The 27,916-nt window shown below is 37.2% G+C and overlaps 2 protein-coding genes across 4 annotated transcripts in view; both read right to left on the reverse strand.

The window, feature by feature from the left end:
- TM4SF19 (transmembrane 4 L six family member 19) overlaps positions 1-3,950 on the reverse strand; it is a 9,713-nt gene extending 5,763 nt beyond the window's left edge. The window contains exons 1-2 of one of the 3 annotated variants that reach the window (XM_072407657.1): positions 1,770-3,950; positions 34-226 (exon numbers count right to left, since the gene is read on the reverse strand). In XM_072407657.1, coding sequence (XP_072263758.1) covers positions 34-210 — 177 coding nt within the window. In that variant the 5' untranslated portion in view covers positions 211-226; positions 1,770-3,950. Of the gene's footprint in view, positions 1-33 lie in introns of all 3 variants that reach the window. The other 2 variants (XM_072407655.1, XM_072407654.1) reach the window with 2 other exon arrangements.
- Positions 3,951-4,201: 251 nt separating this feature from the next.
- UBXN7 (UBX domain protein 7) lies at positions 4,202-26,856 on the reverse strand. Its single transcript, XM_072407653.1, has 11 exons — positions 26,736-26,856; positions 23,545-23,692; positions 21,509-21,573; positions 20,068-20,133; positions 18,579-18,691; positions 15,597-15,743; positions 14,154-14,244; positions 13,943-14,070; positions 12,774-13,209; positions 11,929-12,008; positions 4,202-11,684 (listed from the first exon to the last, which is right to left on the reverse strand). The coding sequence occupies exons 1-11, from the start codon at positions 26,791-26,793 to the stop codon at positions 11,523-11,525; spliced, it is 1,494 nt and encodes a 497-aa protein (XP_072263754.1). The 5' UTR covers positions 26,794-26,856; the 3' UTR covers positions 4,202-11,522.
- Between the last annotated feature and the right edge of the window lie 1,060 nt (positions 26,857-27,916).

Genomic DNA, 27,916 nt, shown 5'->3' on the forward strand with positions numbered 1-27,916 from the left:
TATAACATTTTAGACCAAATTTAGATCACTTACCATCAATCCACCAGCCCAAACTCCCGGCACCCTTCTAGCATGGCTGCCAATCTGATTTTTTCTCAGATAGGACTCATCAAGGTTGGGGAAGAGGAGAAAAATGTTAATTGTTATTGACAGCAAGGCCAGGATAGTTAGGCAGAGGCCGTTCAATTGGGCGCACTTCCTTACACACATCTTCAGAAAGACAAATCTGAAGTATAATTTAATAAAAGGCTTGTTTTACTTTAATGGAAATGATACATTGCAGCAAAGAGTATTTTACTAAATGGATTTTATTTAAGTTGAAACGCTAACTAATATTCAGCTTTGTATCACAATAATTTAAGACCATTTAACATATAATAAAGTTTTCTCACTTTACACCTTTTTTCCGATCGACATATATGCAGTCTGGGGTTAATAGTGACAACAATGTACCATGCCTATGAAATTTGTGTTGAAACTGCTTGTAGTCTCTATTAGAAGCTGGGGTGTGATAAGGTGACAACATAGGAGAATAACTGATAGGTTGGGACACAGTGATGTCACCTTCTGATGAAAGGATTACCAAAAGCTATAGATTTAAAAATATGGAAAATTGCTTTTGAAATTACAATAACATGTTAAAGCTTGATAAGATTTCATGGTTGGGTTTACATATGCATTGAAACTCTCCACTATCTTTACATAAAGAGAATAGGAGGCACTAATATATTCTTTACTAAGATAATCATCATATTTATTTGCATTAAATTCTCCTACGTAAAAGTAAAATCTAGCAGCTGTGTTCCAATGCATTAGTTCACAAAACACGTTAACAGCTATACCTTATTCAGTAAAAATAAACTCTGGACTGATAAAATGTTTTAAACCTAAAAAATTGCAAGCAAGCTGTGTCTCTCCTTCAATAAAACAATCTTACTAATGTGAAGTTCAGTGTACATTCTCAGCATACGTCAGTGCTAAAACTCCCAAGGTCAGGCACAGGAGTTATATCATTCCAGTTTGGCCAGTGAGGATGGCTGAAAATCCCGATCCCGAAAAACCAGGGGAGAAGTTGACACCATCAAAGAAGCAAGGTAAAATTTAATCTATAGAGACATTACCATTGTTACTTTTGAGAGATGTCTTCTCACATCCAGGTGAAGAAATCCCTAATAGGACACAGGTGAAAAAAAAAACTTGGCTGGTGTTGTTAGGTGTCTGTAAGGACAACTTATTTTTGGATACACTAGGAAAGGCACAGAGGTGAGTCTAGGGGCAAATGTTCTGGTGGAAATGTGTAAAGATAAAAATTCCCCTTACTTTAGGAATATTTCTTAATTCTTCTTGTTGAGTTACCAAGATAGGAAGTAGAGAAATTTTCTCCAATAGGATATAGATAATGAAAAATAACATAATAATAATCTATATCATAGCCCTTCCCTTCTGTCTATACACATTGAACATTTTAACCAATACTCTATAAAAAATGAGCTTTTAGATATACTTTAACAAGCAGTATATTTAGGTAATCATTCAAAGAAAATATCTGTTTAATATCCTTGAAAAAGGGAGATTAATTGACCTATAGTATAGATTGTGGTATGTGTACCCTAAATCACTATGTAATAAATGGTCATGGAATCGCTGAAATAAGGTAAATTACAGCAAGCAGTAGTTACTTAACACTTAAAAAAAAGAAAAGAAAACTGGCTTCATGCAAAAACATACTGAGCACAAAATGTAATACAAACAAATATAATTCATTTTACCTGTCTATTGCGGTTTTCTATGGAGCTCCTTCTGTAGTGATTATCAGGATGAATTGTCAGAAAATTGTCAGATGGAAGTTTTCCAGATTACATAGAATCAGAGTGTTTCAATAACTTCCCTCTAGCTCCATATATTCATCAAGACTCAACCACAACTGCCAAATTTAGCTAGAAAAAGAGGAATCTAAAGGCTTTACATAAGTGGCAAATATAGGACTGCGAGGCAGTCACGAGTATGGATGAGAATGACATTCCTATATAAAGTAAAGAGAGAAATGCTTTAGCGTTTGGTGCTTCTTTTTCTGTTATTTCGTCATAAAGGACATCTCATGAATACTCCCTCCTTATCAGGTGATAACTGTCTACAGTTCACGTTAGAGATTGAATTATAAAAAAATTTAGAGGAACCCTGTATTCAGAGAAATTGATGCTACATAGCTGTCCTTATTAAAAATAAAATGTTTCAGAACTAACATAACAATGTCAAAATCAAGTTAGAAATTAAAGTCTAATCTGCATAGTCATTCCCTATCCGTGAATATACTGAAGCCATTAGATCATTCACGAACTTTGTAGAAGTGATTAGCTTAGAATTTAGGCCTTTTGGCAGTGTGGATATGAATCTTGGTCTGGGACATGCAGGGCACATAGGAGTGGATTATATAATACAGGCCAAGGCCATCCAGTGTCAGGAAGGGGTACTACAGGGTAAACATTTCTGGATTGAAGGTGACCATTGCAAAAATCTTTTCATCTTTTAATAGAATATTTATTTTTGTCTTTTTATCTTGTTGGTTAGAGTTCTGCTTATGCACATGAAAACCAATGCCTTGTAGTGACAGGGTATATATGACGTATAATATCATACATATTGAAAAATTAGCATAGTTATTGAATAAGTGGTTTTGTAGGACACAGGTACGCTGTGAACCAGAAATTCATAAATATTATATAAATGCTGTATGCTAACTAAATACATTTATTAATTATAACTATAGTGCTCAGGATATGAATTCCTCCATTTCACAAAATCTTGTTGAGATGTTTCTGCACAATTATATGCAAACCCAGCTGTCTAATGAAAGTGATAATGACACATGTTGTTAGTGATATTTCCAGAGTGGTAGTCCTTTGAAGCTGTGGCTGCCATTGTTAAGCTTGTCTCCTGTAAATACCAGTTACTTGGCTGTCGCTCTGATCAAAATGTTTTATTACCATGTACAAAACATTAATTTGGAACACATCTACATATTAGGAGTGTTGACTTCACTTTTCCAGTTTTTTTTCATCTAAACAATTTGTGTTAAATTTGAAAACAGACAAGTTGCTTTCAAACAACTCAAAAAATGCTATTTAAGAATTACTTTTTTTTTACTATTTTATCCTATTTCTTTACTATTTCTCTCTTTGAAAACGTATTCTACTATTAAAGTGCATGGACTGTGCTAAAACCACAAATTCTGAACTGAAAGTAGTGTTTTGCTTTTTATTGAAACCCATAGCAGGAATCCAGTGATAGGCTATCATTATCACAATTCCTATGGCAGGCAAGTCCACTTATCCAATATTATGTCCAACTACCTCATAGGAAATAAAGTCTAGAACGCAGTGCCTATTGTAAAGGATCAAGCAAGTTTTTTTGTCTATTGGAGTATAATTACCTTATCAGTATGCTGCCACCTCTAGCTACTTACACGATTGTAAACCACGAGGAACAGTCGTGTTCGTCTTAGGCAAAACTCCAGCGTGTGTACAGTGGTCCCTTGGCAATGTTCATCAATCTTCCCTGGATTTTTCTATCCATAAGAAAGCACAGTGGGGTATCACTTACTGGTCATTCTTCTATTCTTTCTATAGAACAGAATGGCATTGGGCAAATGGGGATTTTAATATCCAATTTAAGGTAGGTTGGTGATCAAGCTGTACTGAAAAGCTGTACCGAAGAATAGTGAGGTCACTCACTATAAATCTGTTATCTGGCACTAGTGTCTCAACCACAATCCTGGATAAACACAATTATAAATCCTCTGGCAAGTAAAACATGTACAATATTGGTATATCAAGAAAATAATTACTTGTCTACCTTGAACACAGATAAATTATTATTACACATTATTTATTTAGCGCTGACATATACGCAGTGCTTTACAAAGTCCATAGTCATGTCACTAGCTGTCCCTCAAAGGGGCTCACAATCTAATGTCCTTACCATAGTCATATATTTTTATTACAGTCTAAGATCAATTTTAGAGGGCAGCCAATTAACCTCACTGCATGTTTTTTTTTGAATGTCAGAGGAAACTGAAGTACTTGGAGGAAACCCACGCAAACCCGGGGAGAACCTGCAAACTTGCAGATAGTGTCCTGGCCGAGATTGGAACCTGGGACCTAGCGCTGGTTTTAGTTATGGCAAAAAAGACATAAGGCTAATGAACATAAAAACCTTTTTATTATGTAAGTGACAAATACACAAGCCTTTAATAAATATAAAAATGCAGCAGCTGAAATGACGCAATGATTTTTTTGGTCTCTCTCTTTGTAGATTATGTAAAGTGTGGAACACTATAGCCAAAACAGATAGGAATCTAATAAAATTATGTCAGAAATTTTGCTGATTTACACAACACCATTTATTCTATTGGAAAAAAAGTGGAGGTTTATTTTCATTTTAAAAAATTAGAATTACAAGTAGAATGTAAGAACAACAGGCAAAACATGTTACCAAAATATGGCTTTTTCTGTTTGCACCTTTCATCTTATAGCTCAAGTGAAATACACTTTTTTTAATCCCTGTTTACACAATAAAAAAAAATAAAATGATGTAGTGTCATAATAGACACCCACTGCAAAAAATTAACACATAGCAATAGGTGAACAGTTGGGATCAGCAACTCAGTGCATCTTTTGTGCATGTCAAGGTCAGTTGTTGTATTGAGCTGATCTCTGTTTACATATTAAGTCGGTTTATCTACAGATATGAGGCTTTACACTTACCTCCACTGCTCTGTTCTGAACTTGCATTATTATTAATAATAAAGCGGCAACATATTAGGCAGAGCTGTACAATAAATAAAGGTTGCAGATGGCAAACCTGCATACTACACAAGTAAAAACAATGGCACAAAAATAGAAGATTCTGCCCTTTAGAGCTTAAATTCCAAAGACTGGTTTATTGATCACCTAAACTCAGTGTTTCCATATTTTTTGCTTGGCTGCATTTATTTTAAAACTGTAAACCGAAACTCTAAGTCTCGTTAAGTCCCTAAATGGACATTGCTTCTGACATTGCTACTTTGAGCACAGAGGACATTAATGAGTTATGGTAATCTTTTGCAGGGTTAGTTTTTGTCTGTGCTTTCTGCTTTATTTTTGATATAACTTGAGGGGTTGCTTGGTTAGCCAGAATCCCTATAAAAAAAAAAGATTTTATTTCTCTCTGATGGGTAGATTCACCCTTTATATTCACCCTGGTGACCTTTCTAGAACAAATGTTAGGAAAGCCACAATTATATCGTCATAATGGGTTTTTAACCATCCCCTATTCTATCCAAACTTAAAAAAGGTTTGGGTTTGGATAAACTTTAAACAAGCAGATATGGAGGAAATGTTTTTTTCTATTACTATTATAAGCGATAAAGTCAAAGTAAGTAAGGCAATAAAAATATTTTAAAGTCTTGTCTAAAATGAGAGCTGAACTTGAACCTTACCAGATCCCGCAAACCTGAAATGGATTTCTTAAAATAATTTTCCTTATTTAGCAAATGTTTTTAATCCTCAACCTCAATTCCATTCCATGGATCACTCAGGTTCTCCCATGATAGTCTATCTGCTCTAGTCTTGGAGAGCTTTATTAAATCAGTCCCGTTGTGTATAAGAAGCGGCAACGTTAAATGCATTATCTATCCCCTCTCTCCCTGACCAGCCACTTTCATTCACTGGAAATCTGTAAGGCATGGAGACACAACATCACGTTAGCTATAATTGGTCTTCATGTACAGAACCATGCTACCCCCTACTAATAATGATCTGCCTGCTCTTCACCAAGAAGTACAGAAACAAAGTGATGGGTCAGCAGATCTAAAAAAGTGATCACACAGAGGACCTGGTGACACCCAAAGTAATACAATACATTGTCAGACTTTATTTTCCAGCACCCCTACAATACAGTGGGAACCATATGTGTACAATAGGAGGGATAATTTGCAGTCACAGGAAGTAGGTGGTGAACAATTGTAGGAACTCTGTCTGGGAACAGGAAATAAAAAGTCTGAGAGGTACACAGCTACACCACTATTAGCTTATGGATTTGTATAGTGCCAAAAACTTGTATTTTACACTGATTAACATGATTTATTAAATAATTTGCCTTATTCAGGATGCACTGATGGTAATAAGGCCCTAATAATTTTTTTCTAAAGTACCTGTTTCTATCCAGCAGTCTATAAATCCAGTATCAGCCTGAACATACAGCACAGTAGCAGCAGGTGTTAATGCTTACATAGAAATGTTCAAGGCTTTTATTAGAAGAGTTTCATCACCATTCATATCTTAGCACACACGATTTTTTGGAAAAAAACATACATTTCTAGATTTCTGTTAAAAGAAATGTTGTGGGCCTTTATTTTAAATGATGACTACAAAAAATAATTCTTCCTGTTTTTCTCTTCTAAACTAAGCACTAGACTTTGCCTTATTTCAGAGCATTTCATTGTAACAGAGTGGTACATGTGACTGCCATGGTTTATAAATTATTAAGTCACAGGTCTGTGGGTGGCAACTGGCAAATGATTCACTGAAGGAAGTCATCCACGTCACACTGCATACCAAAAAAAGGATAAAATACTGTAAGTATATTTGCTACATATCTAAGGGTGAAACCATATGTGGGATTGTTATGCAATGCAAAGGGAAGACAATTACAGCAAGACACAAATGTCTAGTAATCATAGCAGTAATCTGCAAGGACTCCTTACTGATGTAATATTGCCTATTGACTGTGATACTGTACCCAACCTTATTTGTCCATTTGTAGTTTATGAACATATTACTGGCTGAAATCTGAAGAAGCAGAGTATCTGCGAAACATCACGTCACGGTAGAAGTCAGGGTACCAAGCAAATTGTAATGCTTCCGACATCTCCCACCTGATGGAACTGGGCGTCTGCATATGACTCCTTCAGCCATTGTTTTTCTTTTAAAGCCCTTTGCTGGCACTTTGGACTACAATAAGCGGTATTACTACTATTCATTAGTGTTTTCTTGCTGTATTATTACCTTTTTCTCACTCGCCACCATGCTTGGCTTGGACAATATATCACTTTAATATATTACTTTGACACTTTATATGTCACCATCAACCAATAAACAATACCATTTTTTAACCATCCTCTTGTAAGTCCAGAGTATCTCACCAGGGGTGACTTTTTTCATAGTATTTTTGTGAATATACAATTTAATGTACAATTGATCCCAGAGAGGGGCTTTTCCATTCTCTCCATAAACCATTTAACCTTTGACTATTGCCAAAACCATGGTGATTTCCCTGTGTCTATAAATTACTAATAATGCCAGGCAATTGCAGCACTAGAATTTGCAATCTGGTTTTCTAGGAGGATGGTAGCAGCTGTTGCATGTACTGAATATAAAGGACCATCAATGCTTATAATGACCTACATATGATCATCTTTCCTAATATGTAGAGTTTGACAACTTTCCAATATGCTATGGTCTCATTTATTTTCCATTTGGGCACAAATCTATATGTGCATGTATATTCTCATACATGGTATAACTAAATAATGTCGGCCACATATACAAAAATTAAATGTTTGTGCCAAAATTCCACTACCAAGAAAAAAAAAAACAACAGATATTTAAAATACATTTTTGGGCTTCCTAATACCCCCCCCCCCGATAGCAGCAAACAGCCCGAAACAATATGCTCCCTTATAATCCACTATAAAAAAATCCAACATTTCAGAACACAATATCTGTTCTTTACCCAGGAATAAAATACTACAATTTACAATTATTACTACATATTTTCATATGGGTAGTATTTTATAAGTAAATATGTATAGCCTTCAGTATATCTAATGTAACTTTCTTTGACGTTTGTCCTGACCAATGCAAATTAAAAAGTGACAACTAAAGGATGAAACATTTAACACTAAATCCTGCACCTAACATTGAAGAAAACTTCAATGTGTATGTCTCTAAAATATGACTAAATAAATAGGATGTTTATACTTGCTGTAAAATCCTTCTTTCAGAGTCCTTCTCTGAAAACTTATATGGCTGCCTACAATAGTATTGTACCAGCACTTTAGCTTCTGCATATGTGTGCTGACGATTAATGCAAAATACCTCTGACCCAAAGGAATTATATCTGCAGTAGTCAGCAAAGAAACGGGTCCTCAGAATCAGAGCAAGTGCAAGGCAATGCCAGCAGGCTCACATAGCAACATCCAGTCCAGTGAGGTTGGGTCATAGGTAAAACCATAACCCAAGACTGAGGACTGCACTGGTTATCTGTGATGAAGGTGGAGAGACAACCTGCCGCTACAAAGTGAGGATTCTTTATGGAAGAAGTAAGGATATACTAGAAAAAAAATCAAGTGTTAAACCTAAAAAAAAAAGTAAAAAATGTACAACCACACAGGTTCTTTATTACAGAAGGGACAACCTATGTATTTTCTTGCTTTGCTGCTAACAAATTTACCTTGGTCCTCTTCCCCAGTACATAGAGATGTGTGCATGAACACATCAAGTACATTATAAAGAAGAAGATTGTGAACAGGAAGGTATATTTGTTTTATTGCAGAAGAGACACAGCCAGTTCATTTTGCAATAACCAACCTGCCTGCAGGTTGATTATTGTGAAGACAGTCAGTCTGGGTTATTTGTAAAGTTGCATGTATATACACTTTTGGTAATCAAGTGGGCATTACAATTAAATCAGCTCCACTTTATAGGTGTACCAAATCTCAGATTAAAGGTATATCTAGAGGCGGTACAGCTGTTTAAATACCTCAGGAGCTCTTCCCATCTTGTATCCACCTCCTCTTTATATTTATGGGTTCCTCTGTTGCTGACAGCTAGAGGAACTATAGGAAATTCAGAAAACATACATATGGCCTTTCTCTATGCACTTTGTATGAAAACATTTGTTTTAGCTTACAAAAATGTGTGGAAAGTTTCTTGGATATGTACAGCTATTTAATACATTTTTCATGTCATGCAGATTACTGCTGGCTATACATTGGTCAATGGGTGCACAAATGATTATTATCTTTAAAACACTGATCATTAATTTGGAAAAAAAAACACATTGCACTATTCAGCTAGCTCAATCACCTCTTGCTCTATTCTGCTCAGCTCCCATTCCACTTTATCAGATTAAAATGAATAGGGAATGGGCACAGCAAGCAGAAGCCAATTGGTGCCTTCACCAATGTTTAAAGAAAGAACTAGCAGCACTCCCTTTGGCTGCTGTTTGTTAGTGTTCTCAATTGACTCATATTACCCTGCACAGGAAAAAAAAACTGACCAAAAAAATTAACTGACAGTAAATGCCCTTGAACTGACCATATTTCAATATATTTCACTATTTTGAATATAGTTTTTAAGCTAAATCCACTGGACAGCACTACTATGTAGGAAGGAATTTCCAAAATAATTAGAAAATTTGGCTATAACATTACAAATATAAAAATGTTATAAACAAGCTTTTCTTTTTTTTTTTTTAACATGAACACTTAATGAGGTCATTAACCTGAAAGGCATATCAGCTAGGGCTGTCGGAAAGGTGACCCTATACACACTTTAGACCAGCGGTCGCCAACCAGTGATCTGCGACTCCGGACGATGTGCCCCCCAGCGGGATCAAAAGAAGGACCCCGCTGGGGGGAGCGCACCGGCGACCATGTCTCCTATATGCATCGCAGGGGCGGTGGGCGGATTTTGGCATCATGACGTCACTATGGGGGAAGTTTCTTCCCCTCTGAGTGAGACACTGCTCTCCGGGCATGCGAGGTCCGGAGTACTTAAATTTAGTGGTCTTTGAGCTCCAAAAGGTTGTCAATCACTGCTTTAGACCAATGAAACCTGCTGAAACTATGACAGGGGTTATATTTGCTATAAAGGTAACCACTATCATACAATAGCTAACCTAAGTGAAAATAAATCAAGAATAGTTTCTTAGATGTGGTGGTTACATTATATTCCCTTTGTAGGTGTATATTCAGCTGGTAATGCTACAAATAACACTTCTTTGCCTTCATGTCCACACTCATTTCTTCATTGTATCTCTGGAGGCAACCATGGATGTCACACAAGGTGGATTATATGTTTTTAATTCATCTTATCCACAAAGTGAATTGTAGTTCACACAAAGATAAGGATGTTTTTACTGTATTCATAGCTCCCAGGACACAGTATTTACAGCAAGACCAACATATATTTACTGTCTTTGCTCACGTGTCATGAGCCTGAAAAAGGGAAATAAATGCAGCCATCATATTAATTGACTAGTGAGCGGTGGAACTTTTATTGATTTTGCTTTTGATATGCTTTAGTAAAGAAGCATTCTAACAAGCATTTTATTATACTGCAGACAGATTAAGCTGTGGTTTTAGGTTCTGTGAAACCTCCTTTCAGTCACCCCAGATGCACTTTACTGCTAACAGAAAAAAAGTGTGCTGTAGAGTGCATATTAAAGAGTATATATAGATTTCACTTGTAGGGTTTGGTAACTTAGGGTTCCATAAGGATGAGGATATGCAGCACAAAAAACTTGCAAAGAATCAATGCAAAGGTAAAAATGATATGACCCTGAGTGGGTTGCGCCCACAATGTGCATATTTTATGTAGATATGTTTATCTGTGATAAGATGGCACCTTTATTACACCCATATTTTGAAGGCTGTTCCAGTATATTACTCTCTCATTCCTATTGTAAAACATACGAGAAAGACAAAAGATGTACATTATAGCCTGTTCCTATTACATCACTAGGAATGTGATTTCACAGTACATCCTAGAAATGTTTCAGAAACCGTTTTAATAAAAGCAATATACAGACATTTTCAAGTATGCCTGAAAGTCTCCAAGCAGTAATAATAATAATGACTCTTATTCCACCCCAATGGCAGTTCTTGAACTCCGCTTAGTAGCAAAGTGACTAGTAAACTGGTTTGCTAGTCAGTCCCCAGGCATCAACTAAAATTCTTCATGTATCTGGAAGAACACATGGAAAACTGGGAATCAAAATGGCTCTAACTGGAAAAAAAGAAAATAAAAATGCAAAGGACAGGAGTCTAAGATAAAACAAAAGCACATCTGCAATATCTGCAGCAACGAGTAATAAATAATCAATCTGCAAAATATCCTTGAAATTCCAAATTCTTACAAAAAAATATATATATGACTATCCAGATATAACTTGAGCTGTACATTTCCTGAAAGGGCGGTGAATAGTACCTGGTGTCCACAGAGGAAGGGGCGTGCACTGATTTATCCGACAGAAACAAAGAGATAAGACTTATGAAGTGACAAGGGTAGAAGCTTTCAATGTACAAAAATTCTGTTTCTTCAAAGTGTACAGCTCTGCGCTCTTCTCAGTAAGTGCTGTGGATCTCTGAAGCTTTCCACTGCCAAATGATATGGATTGATGATAAGACACAAACAAAGGACCCAAAAATTATAAGAGTAACAAAGTAACAGATGGGGAAAATAAGGAAATTTTGAAGGTTTTTAGTTCCTTTCCTGTACAAATACAGTCTCTTGAGGACACAAGCCTGCTTCCTGTAATGTGATATCATAGTCCAAATGTGATAGCTTTCGTCGGGGAAAGTTTGTAAGGAGCTCAAACCGTTCGTTGGGGTAACCTTTCAGCTGCACATGTTTTACTAAAGCCTGCCAGGAAAGATGGGAACAATGTTATATATAAATCTTGACCTTTGTTAGAATAAAACACTGTACCTAAAGTATCTCTCTTATACCAAGCATGTAGACAAATATAAAAACAACATACATTACCATTGATAACACTTTAAACATGCGCAGCAACTATATATAATTACTACACACACACATAAACCACTTTTATTCCCTTTTGACATGTGTTTTAGTCTTTTTTTGAAATAGACTGCATACTTACCATTAGCTTGGCTTTCTCTGGTAACGTAATCTGTTCCCTTTTTCCGTCAGGGTACCGTAACATTAACTTTGCTTTAGGTCCTAATGCAGAAAATGATTGAATGTTGAAATATGATCATAACACAGAATTACACAGAATTAAAAAAAAGCTTTACTTTCCTTTAAAAGGTTTACTGTAATATGAGGGAGAGCAAGTATAATTATTAATATTGTTCATAAAAAGGATTTTTATAGCCTCAACATATTACGCAGCGCTGTACATTAAATAGGGGTTGCAAATGACAGACAGATACAGACAGTGACACAGGAGGAGAGGACCTGTGAGGGGGAAGTATGACACATTAGAAAGGGAGATATGTAGAAGTGGCAAGTAATGATGGTTTTAGGAGACAGAAGAAGACAGTTTGAAGATAAATTGAAAAAATGGGTTGTGATTGCTCTAGTAAATGAGCAGAAAGTAGGAATAAGCTGAATAGGAGAAGGAATACCATTCCAGAGAGTTGTGAAGCTCTAGAAAAGTCTTGGAGCTGTGCGTGTGATGAGGTTATGAGTAAGGAAGTCATTAGTAGGTCATTGGAGGAGCGAACAGAGTGGCTAGGGGAGTAATTTTTATTAGGTCAGAAAGGTATGTGGGACAAAAAGTGTGTAGGGATTTGAAGGCAAAGCACAGCAGCTTGACTTTGATTCTAAGGTGAAATGGAAGCTAATGAAGAGAACTACAAAAAGATGCAGCAGAAGAGGAGCGGTGGGAAGGATGGATGAGTCTGGCTGCAACATTCATAATAGATTGTAGAGAAGAGAGTCGGGTTAGTGGAATACCAGAGAGAAGGATGTTACAGTACTAACCATTATTATCAGGAATGTCTTCTGCTGGGTCTGGATTTTTATGTTCTTCTGCACAAGATTCAGTTTTAGATTTGGAAGGTTTTTCTAAGTGTGCTTGCTGGCTTGAAAAGTCTGGTTCCACGGCAGTATCTTCTACAGTTTCTTCTAACTGTTCCTCTCTTTTGTGATTGGCATTTTTGGATGAGGCCTTCTTAGATTTACTACTGCAAGTCTCTGATTCTGGCAATGTTTCCACAGGCCTCTCCTCTTCTTCTTCTTCATGATCAGATCCACATACAGAGATAAACTCTTCACTACCAGAATACAACTCTGGGTCAGAATCCTCCTCGTATTGAGAAGTTTGCTTTGTCGTTGTTGAGTCAAAGTGCGTTTCCTGCAAGGATGCACGTATTGCTGCTTCTAGTTGGCTGTCTTCACTGGCATCTATAAGGCTCTCCTAAAGGATAATACAACTAGTCAGGAAAATTATGGAACTGGAAAATAAATAGATCAAATTAGTAAGGACACTAGTGTGATGAAAAGTAGGACACTAGTGTGATGTTGGAATGATCATTTTTACCTAGCCCAGACACATGATACAGCTCACTCAGTTACTGTGGCCAGATGTTTTTAACATGTTGATGTACACATGCTCTTCCAACTAAAATGGCCCCGATCCTTCATCTGATTGTCCAGTGAAGACAAACTGAACCACAAGGTTGCTCTGCTTCATATAAAAAGTAGTGTCAAGTAGAATTCAGTGATGCCTTGGGAAATTGGACTGCCCTTTTACATAAGCAGTTGTAAATATGGAACTTCAAATTAGCAGAAAATAAATGCATTGTATATAAGTTTAAATATCTATATTGAGTGGAAGAAAGATAAGGAGCAAGTATGGCAGTTGTCTACTGAGACATGGTCAGCATTCCTATTGGGAATCCACAAGATGATGAAAGACACAAATACTCTTATCTGACCTCTAATGAATTATAGATAGGAGTAATATTAATAATTCACTTAGGGTAATGACAAGCTGTTTATTTCACATTTAACAACTAGTCTCATGTAAATGTTAAAATTATGACACCTTACAGTTGGTAGATATAGGCAATAAGGTGACAGTCCATCATTCAGGAACATAAAAGTTATACAAAAAGTACAATATATGAAAAAAGTGTATTTCAACTCACAGAACGTAGTCGTTTCTTTGGTGGACTGCTGGAGAGACCATCCAGTTGGCCATGCTCCCCTAAAAACCCAGTAACTTGCTCCAAGAAGGAACTCACATCTAATTTGTGCCACTCAACCATTTTCTGACCTGTTCAAACAAAAAGCTGCAATCAGAGAGAACATGAAAGAAACAATGACAAACAGCAAAATAAGCTCCCCAATCATACTCACCTGTACGAGGGTCGAGTATGGAAACATAAGGAAATTCAGATAACTTGTAGAACTGAATGTACCTCTGTCCTTCTTCACTATCATGATATACCTGTGTAATCAAAGCATGAAACATTGTTTCTAAACATCAAAATATAAAAATGTGAACCAGGACTTTTGAGCATTTGAGTGTTTGATATAAAGTATGATCAACAATGGTGTAGTACAACAAACAGGCATCAGTTAGAAAAATTAAAGAAAAAAAAAAGGTGGAGTGCTCCACAGCAATCAAATCTAGTAGCAATATTCTTACTTTAAAAGGACCTAAATACTTAGAAACCTATTTGCTCTCAGCAGCAGAAAATAACTAGCAATATTCTGGAAAATGTGACATCAGAAATACAATGAATATAGTAAGTGTATAGAAGGCAGATGACAAACAGAATATTTGTTTTATGGCCAAAATTGGCTTGCACACTGCACTGCATATCTTTTACTCTCATCTCTGAATTCAGACAGTGGAAGGGTCAATTAAATGTGACCATGTGACAGCCAAAGTAAGAAGAACAACAGATGCCAGACTGCATTGCCCAGCTTTTGTGCCTTACAGTAAAAACTACATGTCCAGTTTTCTCCCCAGCCCCTTTTGGCCAAATGCACCACCCGGCACATTTCAGTAACCAACCAGATGTTTTTGGATGGTTACTGAGAAGTTGGGTCTTCTGCAGCTTCTTCCCATTCAGCAAAAAAAAAAAAAAAAATACTGTTGACTATAAAAGAAGGCAGTGCCTTGTTGTGAAACATCTTTAATATGACAGAACAAGTCCAAATGAAGATGACCAACTACCACTAACTTTACCAAACCCCATTAAACAACATGACAATAAGTGAATATAGACAATTTTATAATTGCTCCACATTCATTTGTTCATCATGCAGTTAGGTTAAGTTGCTTCACCTTAAAATTTTCTTTAGACTGTATTATAGACATATGACTAAGGCAGGGACATTAGAATTCCCTTTGAGGGACAGTTAGTGACATGACTATGGACTTTGTTAAGCATTGCATAATATGTCAGTGATATATAAATACTGTGTAATAATAATATTAAATATATTTAATTTTCTTCTTTTCAACATCTGTGTGGCTTTTTTTGCTAACACAGTTAGAACGATGTAAGCAATTCCCTTTAAAATGATGGCATAAGCCTTTCATATAAAACATGCCAAAAATGCTGTTTAAATTACCTGTAAACAGACTTACCTAGAAAACAAATTTATTTAAAACATGATTTTAATTTTGTGCTTGTCACTGTGAAAAAAAAAATACTTTTTTTTGAACTTGCTGGCAAATAAAACATGGACTATTCACAATTGTAGACGGTGTTTAATTTAGTCCTGTTTTACCTGCCTAAGTTATTCTCTTTATAAAGTTATAACAATATTTAGTGGGAGTTCACTTACCTGCCAGAAAATGAAATGTTCACGTATTAAAGACTTTACAGAGTCATTACTCCATATATCGCGATTTAAACACTGACAGGCAAAGTCCTGCACGTTCTGTATGTTTATCATCAGCCACTTGTTCTTTAGCTGTCCACATTCCTTGGCCTGTAATTTATAAACAGAGAGGTGAAATACATTTCAGGTAGCCTTGCCAGTACATCCATTATACTGACTTCTAAGTGACTGCTACAATATCTCCAATTGTTGGGTTGGACAAGAGAAAAAAAAAAGCGGCACCACTGAAATCTATTGGAAAAGAACAATAAGAATGTACATTTCCCTGTTCCATAAATTAAAAAGGCTATGAATATTAAAGTGTTTAGATAAACTTACAAAAAAGAAAAAAAAAACAAGTTTTGGTGCCATTTTCCTTGTTTACATAAACCTAACAAGCATTATGTGAGCTAAATGAGCTCAATAGGTGAAAACATTGTGGAGAAATTCAGTGCATCAGAAAACCAACATTGCACAGAACAAGTCCAGAAATTTCACGAGCTGGTTTTGTTAGTATCGTAGGTCACCCAACCAACAACACCTGCTCAGTATTTATATTATCAATTAGAAGATTGGAAGGTTTTCAAGCCACTTCTGGGATGGGGGAGCTGATAGGCGAAGGACTTGGTTAGCTTCAGTGCAGATATTACACAACCACAAATCATAAAGCATCTGTTACATTTAGCATGGTGTTTCTGTCTGTTTTATGGGAATCCAGAGATAAACTCAACTCACACTTTTCAGAATTTATAGTTGACTTTGACTTTGAGAAATTTGAGTCCCGTCACTTTGAGTTATGGTGTCACCTGTGGATTTCCTCTTCTAGCATATTATTTCTTCTTTTAAGGCATTCTGAAATTAGAAAAATAACATGTGTAATAGCAAAACTACCTATGCTATTATCATGTTTTTATTCTAATTCAGCATTCCTTAAAAGAAAGTACAAAGTTTCCATACAAGATGGAAGTTTTCTCTCCTTTTTACAAAAAGTTAACTTTGTTTCTGCCTATCTAGATCATCAATCAACAAGCAGTCATAACAATAATCATTGACTTGTAGCCTAGAATCTGAGCATTGTGATAAAATGCGAACTGCAGGTGCATAACAAAACACTTTAAATATCAGGTGAAAGTTTATTTACACAAGTCTGATTTTTACCGTTGGAAGTATGGTAAAGCACAATAGGGACCCTTACAGACTTACAGACTGGTGTGAAACCAGTTTTCCATTCCCAGGTACACTGCTGCTGTGTGGCCATAGCACAAATTTTTAAAGAACAAAGTTTGGTCAAAAGTGACGTGTAACTTTTTGAATGTTGGGATAGAAGTTGCAGACCTAAAGCTTTAACCTCCTGGACGGTTCATTTCTGTCTGGATGTATAAAAGTGGTACATTGTTTTTAATGAAAATGTATATTACAGTATAATATATTAGTATGAGTATAATAAGGTTTGAAACACAAAATCATGTCAAAATAATAAATTAAATACATTAAAATAAATTTAATACATTTTGCCATGATTTTGTGTTTCAAACTTTATTTTACTGTAAAGGAAATTTTCATGAAAGTCAATGCACTGCTTTTAGACATAAATTCAGTGTATTGCATTAAATACAGTTATTTTGTATTGAATGCAATAAAAAATAATTTAAAATTCCCGGGGAACGTCAGCGCACTCCCCGGGGGACAGATCGACAAAGAGGATGTGACCAGAGGATGGCAGGACACTGGAGGACGCTGTGGGGACTAGGTAAGTGTTTGTTTTTTACTTTTTTAACTACCCTGAATGTGACTCGGGGTTACCGCTTTCAGCTTGTTTTTTTTTTTACCCCGAGACACATTCGGGGTTACCGCTCATGACTTTCACAGCTGACAATACAATGTAGTGTCAAGTATATTATTTTTAACTCTTCCTCTTGGTACCAGTCGAGAGACAGTTTAAGACACATGCTAAACTTATGTCTTGGTGCTGTAAAGCTCCAAGCTGAAGTTGAAATTCAGAATGTTTCAAAGACTGAAGCATTTCAAGGTGGACGGAAGATTTATTTGTAAAAGATGCTATGGGAAGCTCTTTATGGCATCTACATGTGATGGAATGCCAATTATGTCATGATGTGACAGGCTTACTTTGTGACAAGCTTCAAATAGGTAGAATTTACTGCTGGAAGCAAACTATTTCCACAGCAGACACAAAACTAGCAGTGTAAATGAACAGGTAGACGAACTTCTCACATGTAGGCCAAGGTTATATAAAAAAAAAAAAAAAAAATTCCAACAGATACACTTTTCATATCTAAATCATTGGTGGTTGACTTTTAAACCTTTCAAATATGTCCATGTTATGTTAATTATGTCCAATTAAGGCTCATATTATCTATATTATCTATCTATTATCTATGAAGATCTGTCCTCTAGACTTTTACAAAACGCTAGTTAGTGAGGACATGATCATTTGCAAAAATGACATTTATTGTCAGTGCACTTTGTCTGCTATTTAAAATAAAAACAATTATAGGTATTTCCTCATGGCAACTGGCTTATTTAGTTAAGGGAAATATATTGTTGATGAAGGAATAATATAAAAGTTCCTTTTAGATTCTTCAGATTTGTTGATTTCATAAGGTTTTCATATATTTAAAAAGGGTTTCTGTCAATGCTCAAGAAATTACAGACTAGTTTCCATACAGCTCACTAAAATCACTTGTCTGATGATAGAAAGCCTATTAGAGTGGCATTCTGGTGATATGATCTTGTAAGATCAACCACAACTGCCAGATAGCAGTCAGGCTTCTTCAGATACCCCAGCTTTATTGTGAAATCCAAAAGCCACAGATACAGCCATCCAGAAAGGTATCTCATGCAGTGGAAAACTTAAGTAGTTCATGCCTTAAAGAAATACACAGGACAACCAAAATCTCCCATGAATCATGCAAACCATGGACATACCGTCTCAAAACTGCCTTTATGCATAAGGTCTATAGGCGGTCGGAAAAGGTCAGCCAATGTAGTTAGTTTTTTATCCACCACTCCTCCATTCCTTAACTCCTGCTCCTGACGAACTGCAATGCCCCAAAGTAAGACAGACATATTAATATGATTAGAAACCTGTTGCATCTATGAGTGCTAGGCAATGCTGCTACACAAAAATGAAATAAGGTGCAATGAATAGGATCTAGACATAGATCTAGGTAAAACTCCAATACCTAGCTACATTACCAGATTTTAAAATAAACATGGTTAACCAGGAAAAAAAATATTGTAGGTTTAAAAGGAATAACAGGAAATATACAAATTAAATACAAAACATTACATACTAGCTATTACATGGTAAAAAAATAGTAATTAATTTCCATGATTTTAATAGTAGACCAACTATTATAAAACTATAAACCTGAAAGGATCTATCCTGAAAGTTTTGCATAGAAGGCCTATTTCTCATTTACAAATAGATAAAAAAAGCTGGATATAAGATATAACCAAAACATTTGAACATAATATATACCAGACATATTATATGCTAAATCATTCAAACAAATGTTCCTGTATGTGAAAAAGATCTCTTCATTTAGCACAGGGGTGCCCAACCCCCGGTCCATCTCACAGGTGGGCCCTGGCTGAGAAGGACCCCACTTGGGGAGGGGTGCACAGGCCAGAGCCGCAGACCATGTCTCCTGTACTGATGGCAGGCTCAGAGCGGTGTGTCTCTGGATACAACCCGCCACTCTCCCATCGCAGGCTCAGACTTGCTCACTTGCTGGGGTGATGATAGGATGATTAAACCCAGGGGTGGGCAAACTTTTTTTAGTCAGGGACCACAATCTGAAACAAAATTGGCCAGAGGGGCCAGGTCGATGGTAGACTAGGCAGGGTTATGCCATCATGATGCCCCTGAACGTAACGTCATGATAGCAAAACCCCGCCCACCCTTCTATCGCAGATCTGAGCCTGCAATGGGAGAGTGGGTGGGTTGTGTGCAGGGACCGCGGCTCTGGCTGGTGCGACCCCCCCCGGCGGGGTCCTTCTTCTGACCCTGCTCGGGGTGGCACCTGCCAGAGCTGCGGAACACCCAAAGAACCAGAAAAACATCCCCATTTGGGCCGTAGTTTGCCCATGCCTGATTTAACCCCTGGTTAGCCCTCCTAGTTCTTATCTTGGACCATAGAAAGTTTAGCCTTTAGGTTGTAATGACCCAAGAATGTAACTGGCTGAAAAAAATTGAGGGAGGGATTCTCAGTCTACAAAAATGCTGCATGTTGTTGATCCAATACAGGGCTTAGAAACCCAGTGCATTTCAGGCACATTGAACACGTATTCTGTGCTTGCGGGTTCTTTAAAAAGATACATTTTTATATATATACTTTTGATAAATGCTTCTAACAAACAGCTCTCTGTTGCTGTCCAGTGCCTAACTAGATATCTGCAATATTTTACTTACTAGTCTCAGTCTGAAAATCCCGGAAACCATCAAATATTGAACGTGCTGGTCTTCGTCTTTTAGGAGCTGATTTAAAGTAAACATAAAAAGAGATAGAGACTTGACATCCTGTTAACATGCCACAGAAACAAATTCATTTATTTGAAATGTACATAAGGGTCAGAGCCAAGCTAATAGAAGCAGCAGAAATTTTAATTAGCAATATGAATTATGAAGAAACTTTTGCTGTGATAATGTAGAAGAATAAACATATAGCCTCCAAAATCTCTCAAAAAATCAAAAACACAACACTATAAAGACTATGGGCCAGATTTAGTATAGACTGGTAGACTATCATGGGAGATCCTGGGTGATCCAGCAAAACTGGAATAGATGAATTGCTATTAGTTGGCAAATGTTTTCTATCCATTCAAAGTTTGCTGGATCACACGGTTCTCCCATAACAGTCTACTTTCACCAGTCCTACAGAGCTTTAATAAATCAGGCCCTATGTTTCACACAAGGTCTTAAAGCATACACCCATGAGTAATACTATTTCTGAGGATACCAACTCACTGACCAATCAATGTGGTTCTTGAACATTGTACCCATCTTAACAGCCAAGGCTGAAATGTGTGTAACCCTGTTCAAGAAAGAAATGTGCTGCCTTGTACGTGTCACTTTTACATTAGTGTGTAAAAAGTGAGTTTTGAAAATTTCACAAAAACAATTTGTTGTAAAACCAGAAATTTGTATTTTACCATATCTGTCAGTTATTGTCAACTTAACTGGTATTAAGGTTTCAAAGACTTCAGGTCATTATACGGGTAATTATACCAGAAGTATTGTTGGTCAAACCTTTGATACAATGCAGAGCTTTTGCCAGTTAAAAGATTCTAACTGATGCAGCTGATGCCATGCCTTCTTTCACTATATAAACAGATTAATGTCTACAGCAGGGGTGCCCACTCTTTTTTGGCTTGCAAGCTACTTTTAAAATGACCTAAAAAGTCAAAATGATCTACCAACATTAAAAAAAGCTAAACATATATTTTTATACCGCATATACAGAGAATACTTTATATTTAAAATATATATTGTTTACCTTGCATAACAGCATGAACATGCATGGCACAATACAATTCTGTACAATTTTGGCCATTACCTTACTCCAATGACGTCTTAAACTGAATCGAATCAGCCAAAGTTGCATAGTCCAGACAGTAGTTGCTGGTAGCCAGCCTCAAACAGACTTCCAAATGATCATCAGTCATGGTGGACCGGTATTTGGACTGAATAACTCCTGTGCGCGGTAGAGTTTATTTTGAAAGGCAGGGCTCCGCGATCTACTCGGGTTGCCTTTGCGATCTACTGGTAGATCGTGATCCACCTTTTAGGCACCCCTGGTCTACACTCTTGGGATTTAAACCAGGTTACGGTTCACAACGTGCAAACCTCTTACCTCCAAACATCTCAGGTTCCACAAGGATTTCTTGTTTCTGTGGAATTGGTGCTCGCACATCGTCTCTATAGGAATAAGAAGAAATTGAAATAAAGCAATAAAAGGTATAACCTGATAATTTAGGATAACAGATGGTATTTAATATACCATTTAATGCAGGCTGAATGCCTTCTCCTCCTGTGTCAGTTTGTATCTGTCATTTACAGCCCCTATTTAATGTAAAGCGCCACGTAATATGTTGCCACTTTATAAATACAGTTTAATTATTTATGCATGATGCTCAGTGTATATAGCATAGTTTAGCATACTTGGAAATTAAATCTGCAGTAAAAACAAAAGATATTTCCCGTAGTAACCAACCAGAATTGCTACTGTGGTTGCCAGGCATTTATTCATTGCTATAAAGGGTCTCAAAATAAAGTTCTCATATGTTGTTAATAATAAACAGAATTTTTATAGCCCCAACATATTGCGCAGCTCTGTACATTAAATAGGGGTTGCAAATGACAGACAGATACAGACAGTGACACAGGAGGAGGAGAGGACCCTGCCCAGAAGAGCTTACAATCTAGGAGGTGGGGGAAGTAACACACAATATGAGGCAATGTGGGTTACTAGCTAGCTACTATTAGCTAGCTGGTGAGCTTGATGTATTTTTACATTGTGTATAAATTGTTTAAAATGTTTACTAGTTTTGTTTAGATTCCTCCAGTTATGTAAACAGTTGTGTCTTCTCATCTGCAATAATCTAAAGATCGAATTTTATTGAAGAAAACCAACTACTGGTACAATAAAAACATTTAACCCTTTTGGAAAAAAATGCATGAGGATTCTACTGGACAATAATGAAGGGCTGAAAGCACTATTATTTGATGGATGGTTTTAAGACGCAACTTACCCTACACCGAACATAAAGGAATCATGCAAAACAGTTGAACAAAATCATGTGTTTTTATTTGTCATATCAATATGACAGTTGCAGAATACCTTCACTTATAGTAGAGGTTTTCCATTGTAATTTCCAGCTAAATCTTTGGATTTTTTTTCTTTTCGGGGTATTGGGGATTTACACCCACTCAGCCGTGCTATCTCAGTTTCTCAGCCTCTCACCTTCATGAATCTAAAGCACAGACAATACTGAGGGACTGGTAAGTAAACCAGTACCCTGGCACAATATAAAAAGACCACAACACACCTTTAGGTAAAAGCATTTTTCAAACACACTTCAGGCTGACAAACCCTTTTTTAAGATAAAATAAAAACATATAAAGGTGTATACAGGTAGACCCCAAGTTAAAGACATGCGACATATGGATGACTCCTAGATAAGAACGGGGCTTCCCTGCTTGCTTGTGTGCAGGACAGGGGCTTGATGGGGGGAGGGGGACGGTTTGCCTGTGACTTGCAGAAAACATTTTTTACTAAACAAAGCTGAGGTTATGGGTGATCTTAAGAGCTGAGCTGATATGTAACATCCTATAACTAATGACTAACACAGACTCTGCAGTTGTTTCTTTTTGAATATCAAAGCACAGCTTGCTCCAGAAGTTAATGAATGTCTAAGTGCTAAAAAAGTTTTTTTTTTTTGCTTTGTTTTCTGATTTTATAGAGTAACTGACACCACGCTGCCTAATATTATGTTGAGATAAACATCTGACCCAATTGCATTTATTAAAATAATGTACCTGTTCCTACTTACATACAAATTCAACTTAAGGACAAACCTACAGTCCCTATCTCCTATGTAACCCGGGGACCACCTGTATTTATATAGCAGCAAATCTGACATTTGTTAACATTCTCTGAAAATGTTCCCTGGTCCATTGGTTTTCAATGGCAGAGATTGTTTGGTGTATGTCACATTCACTGCTTTATAAATAGACCACTAATATTTTTGGACCAAGCTCAAGCATCCATGTTTAAGCCAAACACTCATGTGATAAACTGTACTGTACAATAAGGATGACTATCAATACAAGACTGTTCTCCAATATTAGGCTTCAGTACCACATGAAAGGAAGGCATTATCAACTTACTCAGCAGGGGGACGGGCAGTGGATGCCCCAGCAGAACTTGTGCTTGGTTCTTCTACAACACCACCTCCATCCAGGAACATAGTGACAGCCATTTCTAAGTTGTGATTACATGCTTCTAACATATGCTTGGCCACACTTTCACTGGCTCCTGTGTGGAAACAACAAATTTTAAACTTTGTTAAACAAGTAGATTTTATATATATATATATATATATATATATATATATATTAAGGACCTCCTTCATTCACAAACATATCAAAAGGTCAAAGTAATATACAAATTGAACAGTTTCTAAATGTATGGAAGTTAGCAGATAATTACTAATCTTCACATCGCCTTACTGAATATATAGCCACAAGAACAGGAATAGAAAGGAAATCATCCAATGGGGACACTGGTTCCCATAACAACTGTAAAGGTGTGGCTTTTTCATCATTTTGCAGAACATTTTTCACATTTTCTGCAGAACACGAATGGAAGGAAAATCTCTCTGAGATGCAAAAATAAAAATCATTTTGTCAGGAAATGGACAAGCTCTTTATGCATATTTATTTTGGAAAAAAATGTAGGTTTAGTCTGATACGCAAGAACACCGCCCCAAAAAAGTAAGTTCTAACCCAGGAACTGTAAAACAAAACAAACATCCAGACATTCCATAGGTTTATATTTTTTGGATTGTTGTGTAAGCAGGAACATCCAGCACACACCAAATCTACATAACTAAAAGGTAATCTGTCAGGATGTCTCCCCCTTCTGCTATATGTATGGCTTCCATTCACAGCTGGAGGTTGTCCATGAACTACTCCAAAGTGGCCAATTAAAGAGAATCTTTCATTGAAAGTCTAGGTAAACTGCCATTTCTGTACCAAAAAAATACTGTGATACTCTGCCTTTAATACTGTCCGATTTCACTGACCCAGAACCAGTATACAGCTCAGGTGTTCACCCAAATATTAAATTGTTATCTGCGTGCTTGTTTGAGGTGTGACTACTGACACTAAAAGATCACCTTTACATCCAGGCAAATAGCATTCTTCACATTAAATTTAGCAAGAGCAGCTTCTATTTGCTCTCAGCGGGAGACCTGCTTTAAGCAAAGTGTTGTGCCTGCCTTGGTCGTTCCTCCTATTGTTGCCACAGATCATCCATTGGCAATTGATGGGTTTTAAAGCAGTGTCAAGCAACAGCGGACATCACAACTTCCAAGTAAAATTTGGCACGGACATGACACTGTGCCATCATCACACAGCTGCCCATCACTCGCTGTTCCCAAGCAGACCTTCACAACCCATATTAAGACCTACAACTGATAAACTAATCCAAGAAAAAAAAATTAGACTTCAGCTTGCTTAAACTGGAATAAAAGTACTTTATAAATTTGGCATTAGGCAGGTTCTTATTGTACACAGGGACAGGCAATGTCAATCTTGCAATAAGTATTTTTACTTGCTTGATCAATGTGCATGTGACAAAATTCACTGAGCTGTACATGTGATGCTTAGCATTTCTGTGGGAGCTACATCAAGATGGCCAAAGATCAAAATGTGGAACTAAAGAAGGGAGAAGATGGTGGTGCCAGAACAGGGACAGGTAAGTATCCCTAGGGTTTAGTTCTACTTTATGCCCCATACATTTGCCCAATAAGTATCAGAAAATTGTCGATGGAAACAATCTTTTGTAATAGTTTCCAGTGACACATGAATGAACAAATAAAAGCTGAACACATATCACCGTACTTTGCTATGGAGATGTGGGAGTAATGCCCACCCTCTCAGTATGTCTAAATTTTACCATTGTCTTTGTAATATACCCCAGCTGTCCAGTGCCTCTGTATTGTGACCCAGCATTTGAGTAACCACCCTAATACAGCCAGATGGTTACCGCAAAGTGCAGTGGGGTGTGTCTAGCTATAGGAGGCTGGGGAGAACGCTGCATAGGGGTCAGGTGTTTATTAATAAAAAGTCTGTTCTGCCAGGCTATGCCTTGTAAAACACAGCGTTTCTTTCTTCTTTCACATGCCTCATCATTGGCAAGTCATTCTTTACAACTGAATGGTATTGTCACTGGTTTCCCACTGAGGGAACCGGCGAAACGCATTGGGACTAAGGATCCAGTTCAGCCAGTATATTGTAACAACCTTTAAGATCAAGTGAGTTGTACTTTGTATAGTATAGGCCTTGTCACCCTCTAAATTATTGGGGGTTATGCACATGGTCTCTGTTGAGCTATAAGTACAGTAGAATCCAGTTATCCAGAACTTAGATAACCAGAAAATTCAGATAACCGGCACCGGACAGCGCTGCTTTATTGATCGCTCCTACAGCCCTAGCGGAGCTGTGGCATGTGTTCTGCCTCTAAGAACACATACAATAGCTCCACTAGGGCTGCAGGAGCAATCGATAGAGCAGCGCTGTCAGCCGAGCTTCGCTGATTGCTCCGTGATTGGCTCAAGCGTCATCAGGGTTTCCTTTTTCTCAGCCATTCAGCACTAGAGGCGATCGAGGACAAGTCTTCCTATTCCAGTCTAGTGCTGAATGGCTGAGAAAAGGAAAAAGGAATAAACCTCAGTTAATCAGAAACAACACTTATCCAGCAACCGCCATTCCCTGTGGTTGCGGGATAACCAAGGTTCTACTGTAATTCCTTTTCGTTTTACCACTGTATATAACTTGTACAATCACATTTCAGCCATATCAAATCCTTCTTTCTGTTTATTATATTAACCTCAGGGGCCCGGCTCTCAATAATAGTTTTGGTGGTTTGGGGACCCTCTTTACCAATACTCTTCCTATCTATGAGTTTCAGTGGATAACAACATCAGAAGTGGAATTTTCAGAAACAGATCAACATTCGCCATTGTCATTTATGCTTTGACAGGTTGGTTTTAAACTATTTATTGTACAGCGCTACGTAATATGTTGGCGTTATATAAATTTATTAATAATAATAATAACTACTACTGGAAGAATAGGCCCCTTCCTAGATGTGCCCAATGTGTCCAGGAAGAAGACATATCACCTTTAATAAACTCTGTATTTTTATCAGTGTATGTAGTATGGGCCACAGCCCCAGTCACTGAGCACTCCATGTGACTTCAGGGGTCCTCCAGCTGTGGGGGTGTCTCCCCGGATTTAACCAGCCCACTGACAACCTTTCACACAATTCATGGCCACGTTGTCACCCCACTCACCGGTGACGGACAGGAACTCCTTCAATAGCTGAGCAGGTACCCCACAATCTGCCTCCATCTTCCCCGCGCCAAGCAACAACAAGCGCTGACGTCACTGACAGCGCCGCTGCCACCACCTAAAGCCCACACAGACACTGGAGGCCGATATACCACCTCGTCATTATGTCTGCCTTCTGCTGAAGACACTGTACAACAATTAGTAGATTTCTCAACAAATTTAATTTTTTATGCCTTATTTATTAGCCTGACAGCCGAGCACATACTATTGTAATTTTCATTGATGTTTCCCTGTGGTATCCACACATCTGTTCCGTCGCAGTCCTCGGCGGCGGCCATGTTTTTGGAGACCAATGTAAGTGCAAATACGAGATAACGCGTCTTTTTGACGTAAAGACAATGATTAAAATACTCTATACCCCTCTAGAAATGTAACTCGTGTTTTTCTAGACGTTGACACTTTTTTTAAAAACAAACTTTATTGGTAATTGTGTAAACAAAGTTGCCAACATTTTTAAATTGGTCCTGAGCAGTTTTCAAGCAGCAAAGTATATAGAATGTCAGCTATGGTGAATCCTTCAGGGAATATAAACATGGAGTTTAACTTTAGTAAAGTTGTCAGTGATACATTAAACATATATATATATGGATACACACATTTGTATTTTAGTGTGGTGAACACATAAAAAAATATCGGCCATGGTTGACTGTTGCTGAATCTTTCGCTGAATGCAACCACATAGAAGGTTATGCTTAGGTACCTACCTGAAGGGTAAGTGTTAGGGGTTAGGTGGGGGTAAGTATCATGCTGAGCTGCGCAATTTTACATTCCTCCTCATTTTCATGCTCATTATATTTTACAATAAACCCACATTGATGGGGGTGAGCTGTTGCAACTTGGAGCTATTGCTATACTTGCAGATTATAGAACACAATTACTATTTTGTAGGTGATCTGCAGTGATGACACATCCAGGACCCTTTCATCGCTGCATCCTCCAAAGCCACCATTTTCACTGCAAACTACATGATAGGTTTCCAGGTCCATGGTGATTCTTCTAAGCCACTGATTTTGTTACATTGTCTAATATCCAGGACCGTTCGTAGTGCCAGGTTTCACCATGCAAGGCCCATGCATGATATGTAGATAAAAAACAAAATGGCACCAGAAGAAAGGAAAAAGTT

The sequence above is a fragment of the Pyxicephalus adspersus genome, chromosome 4 (genome assembly GCF_032062135.1).
Source record: "Pyxicephalus adspersus chromosome 4, UCB_Pads_2.0, whole genome shotgun sequence".
Lineage (NCBI taxonomy): Eukaryota > Metazoa > Chordata > Amphibia > Anura > Pyxicephalidae > Pyxicephalus > Pyxicephalus adspersus.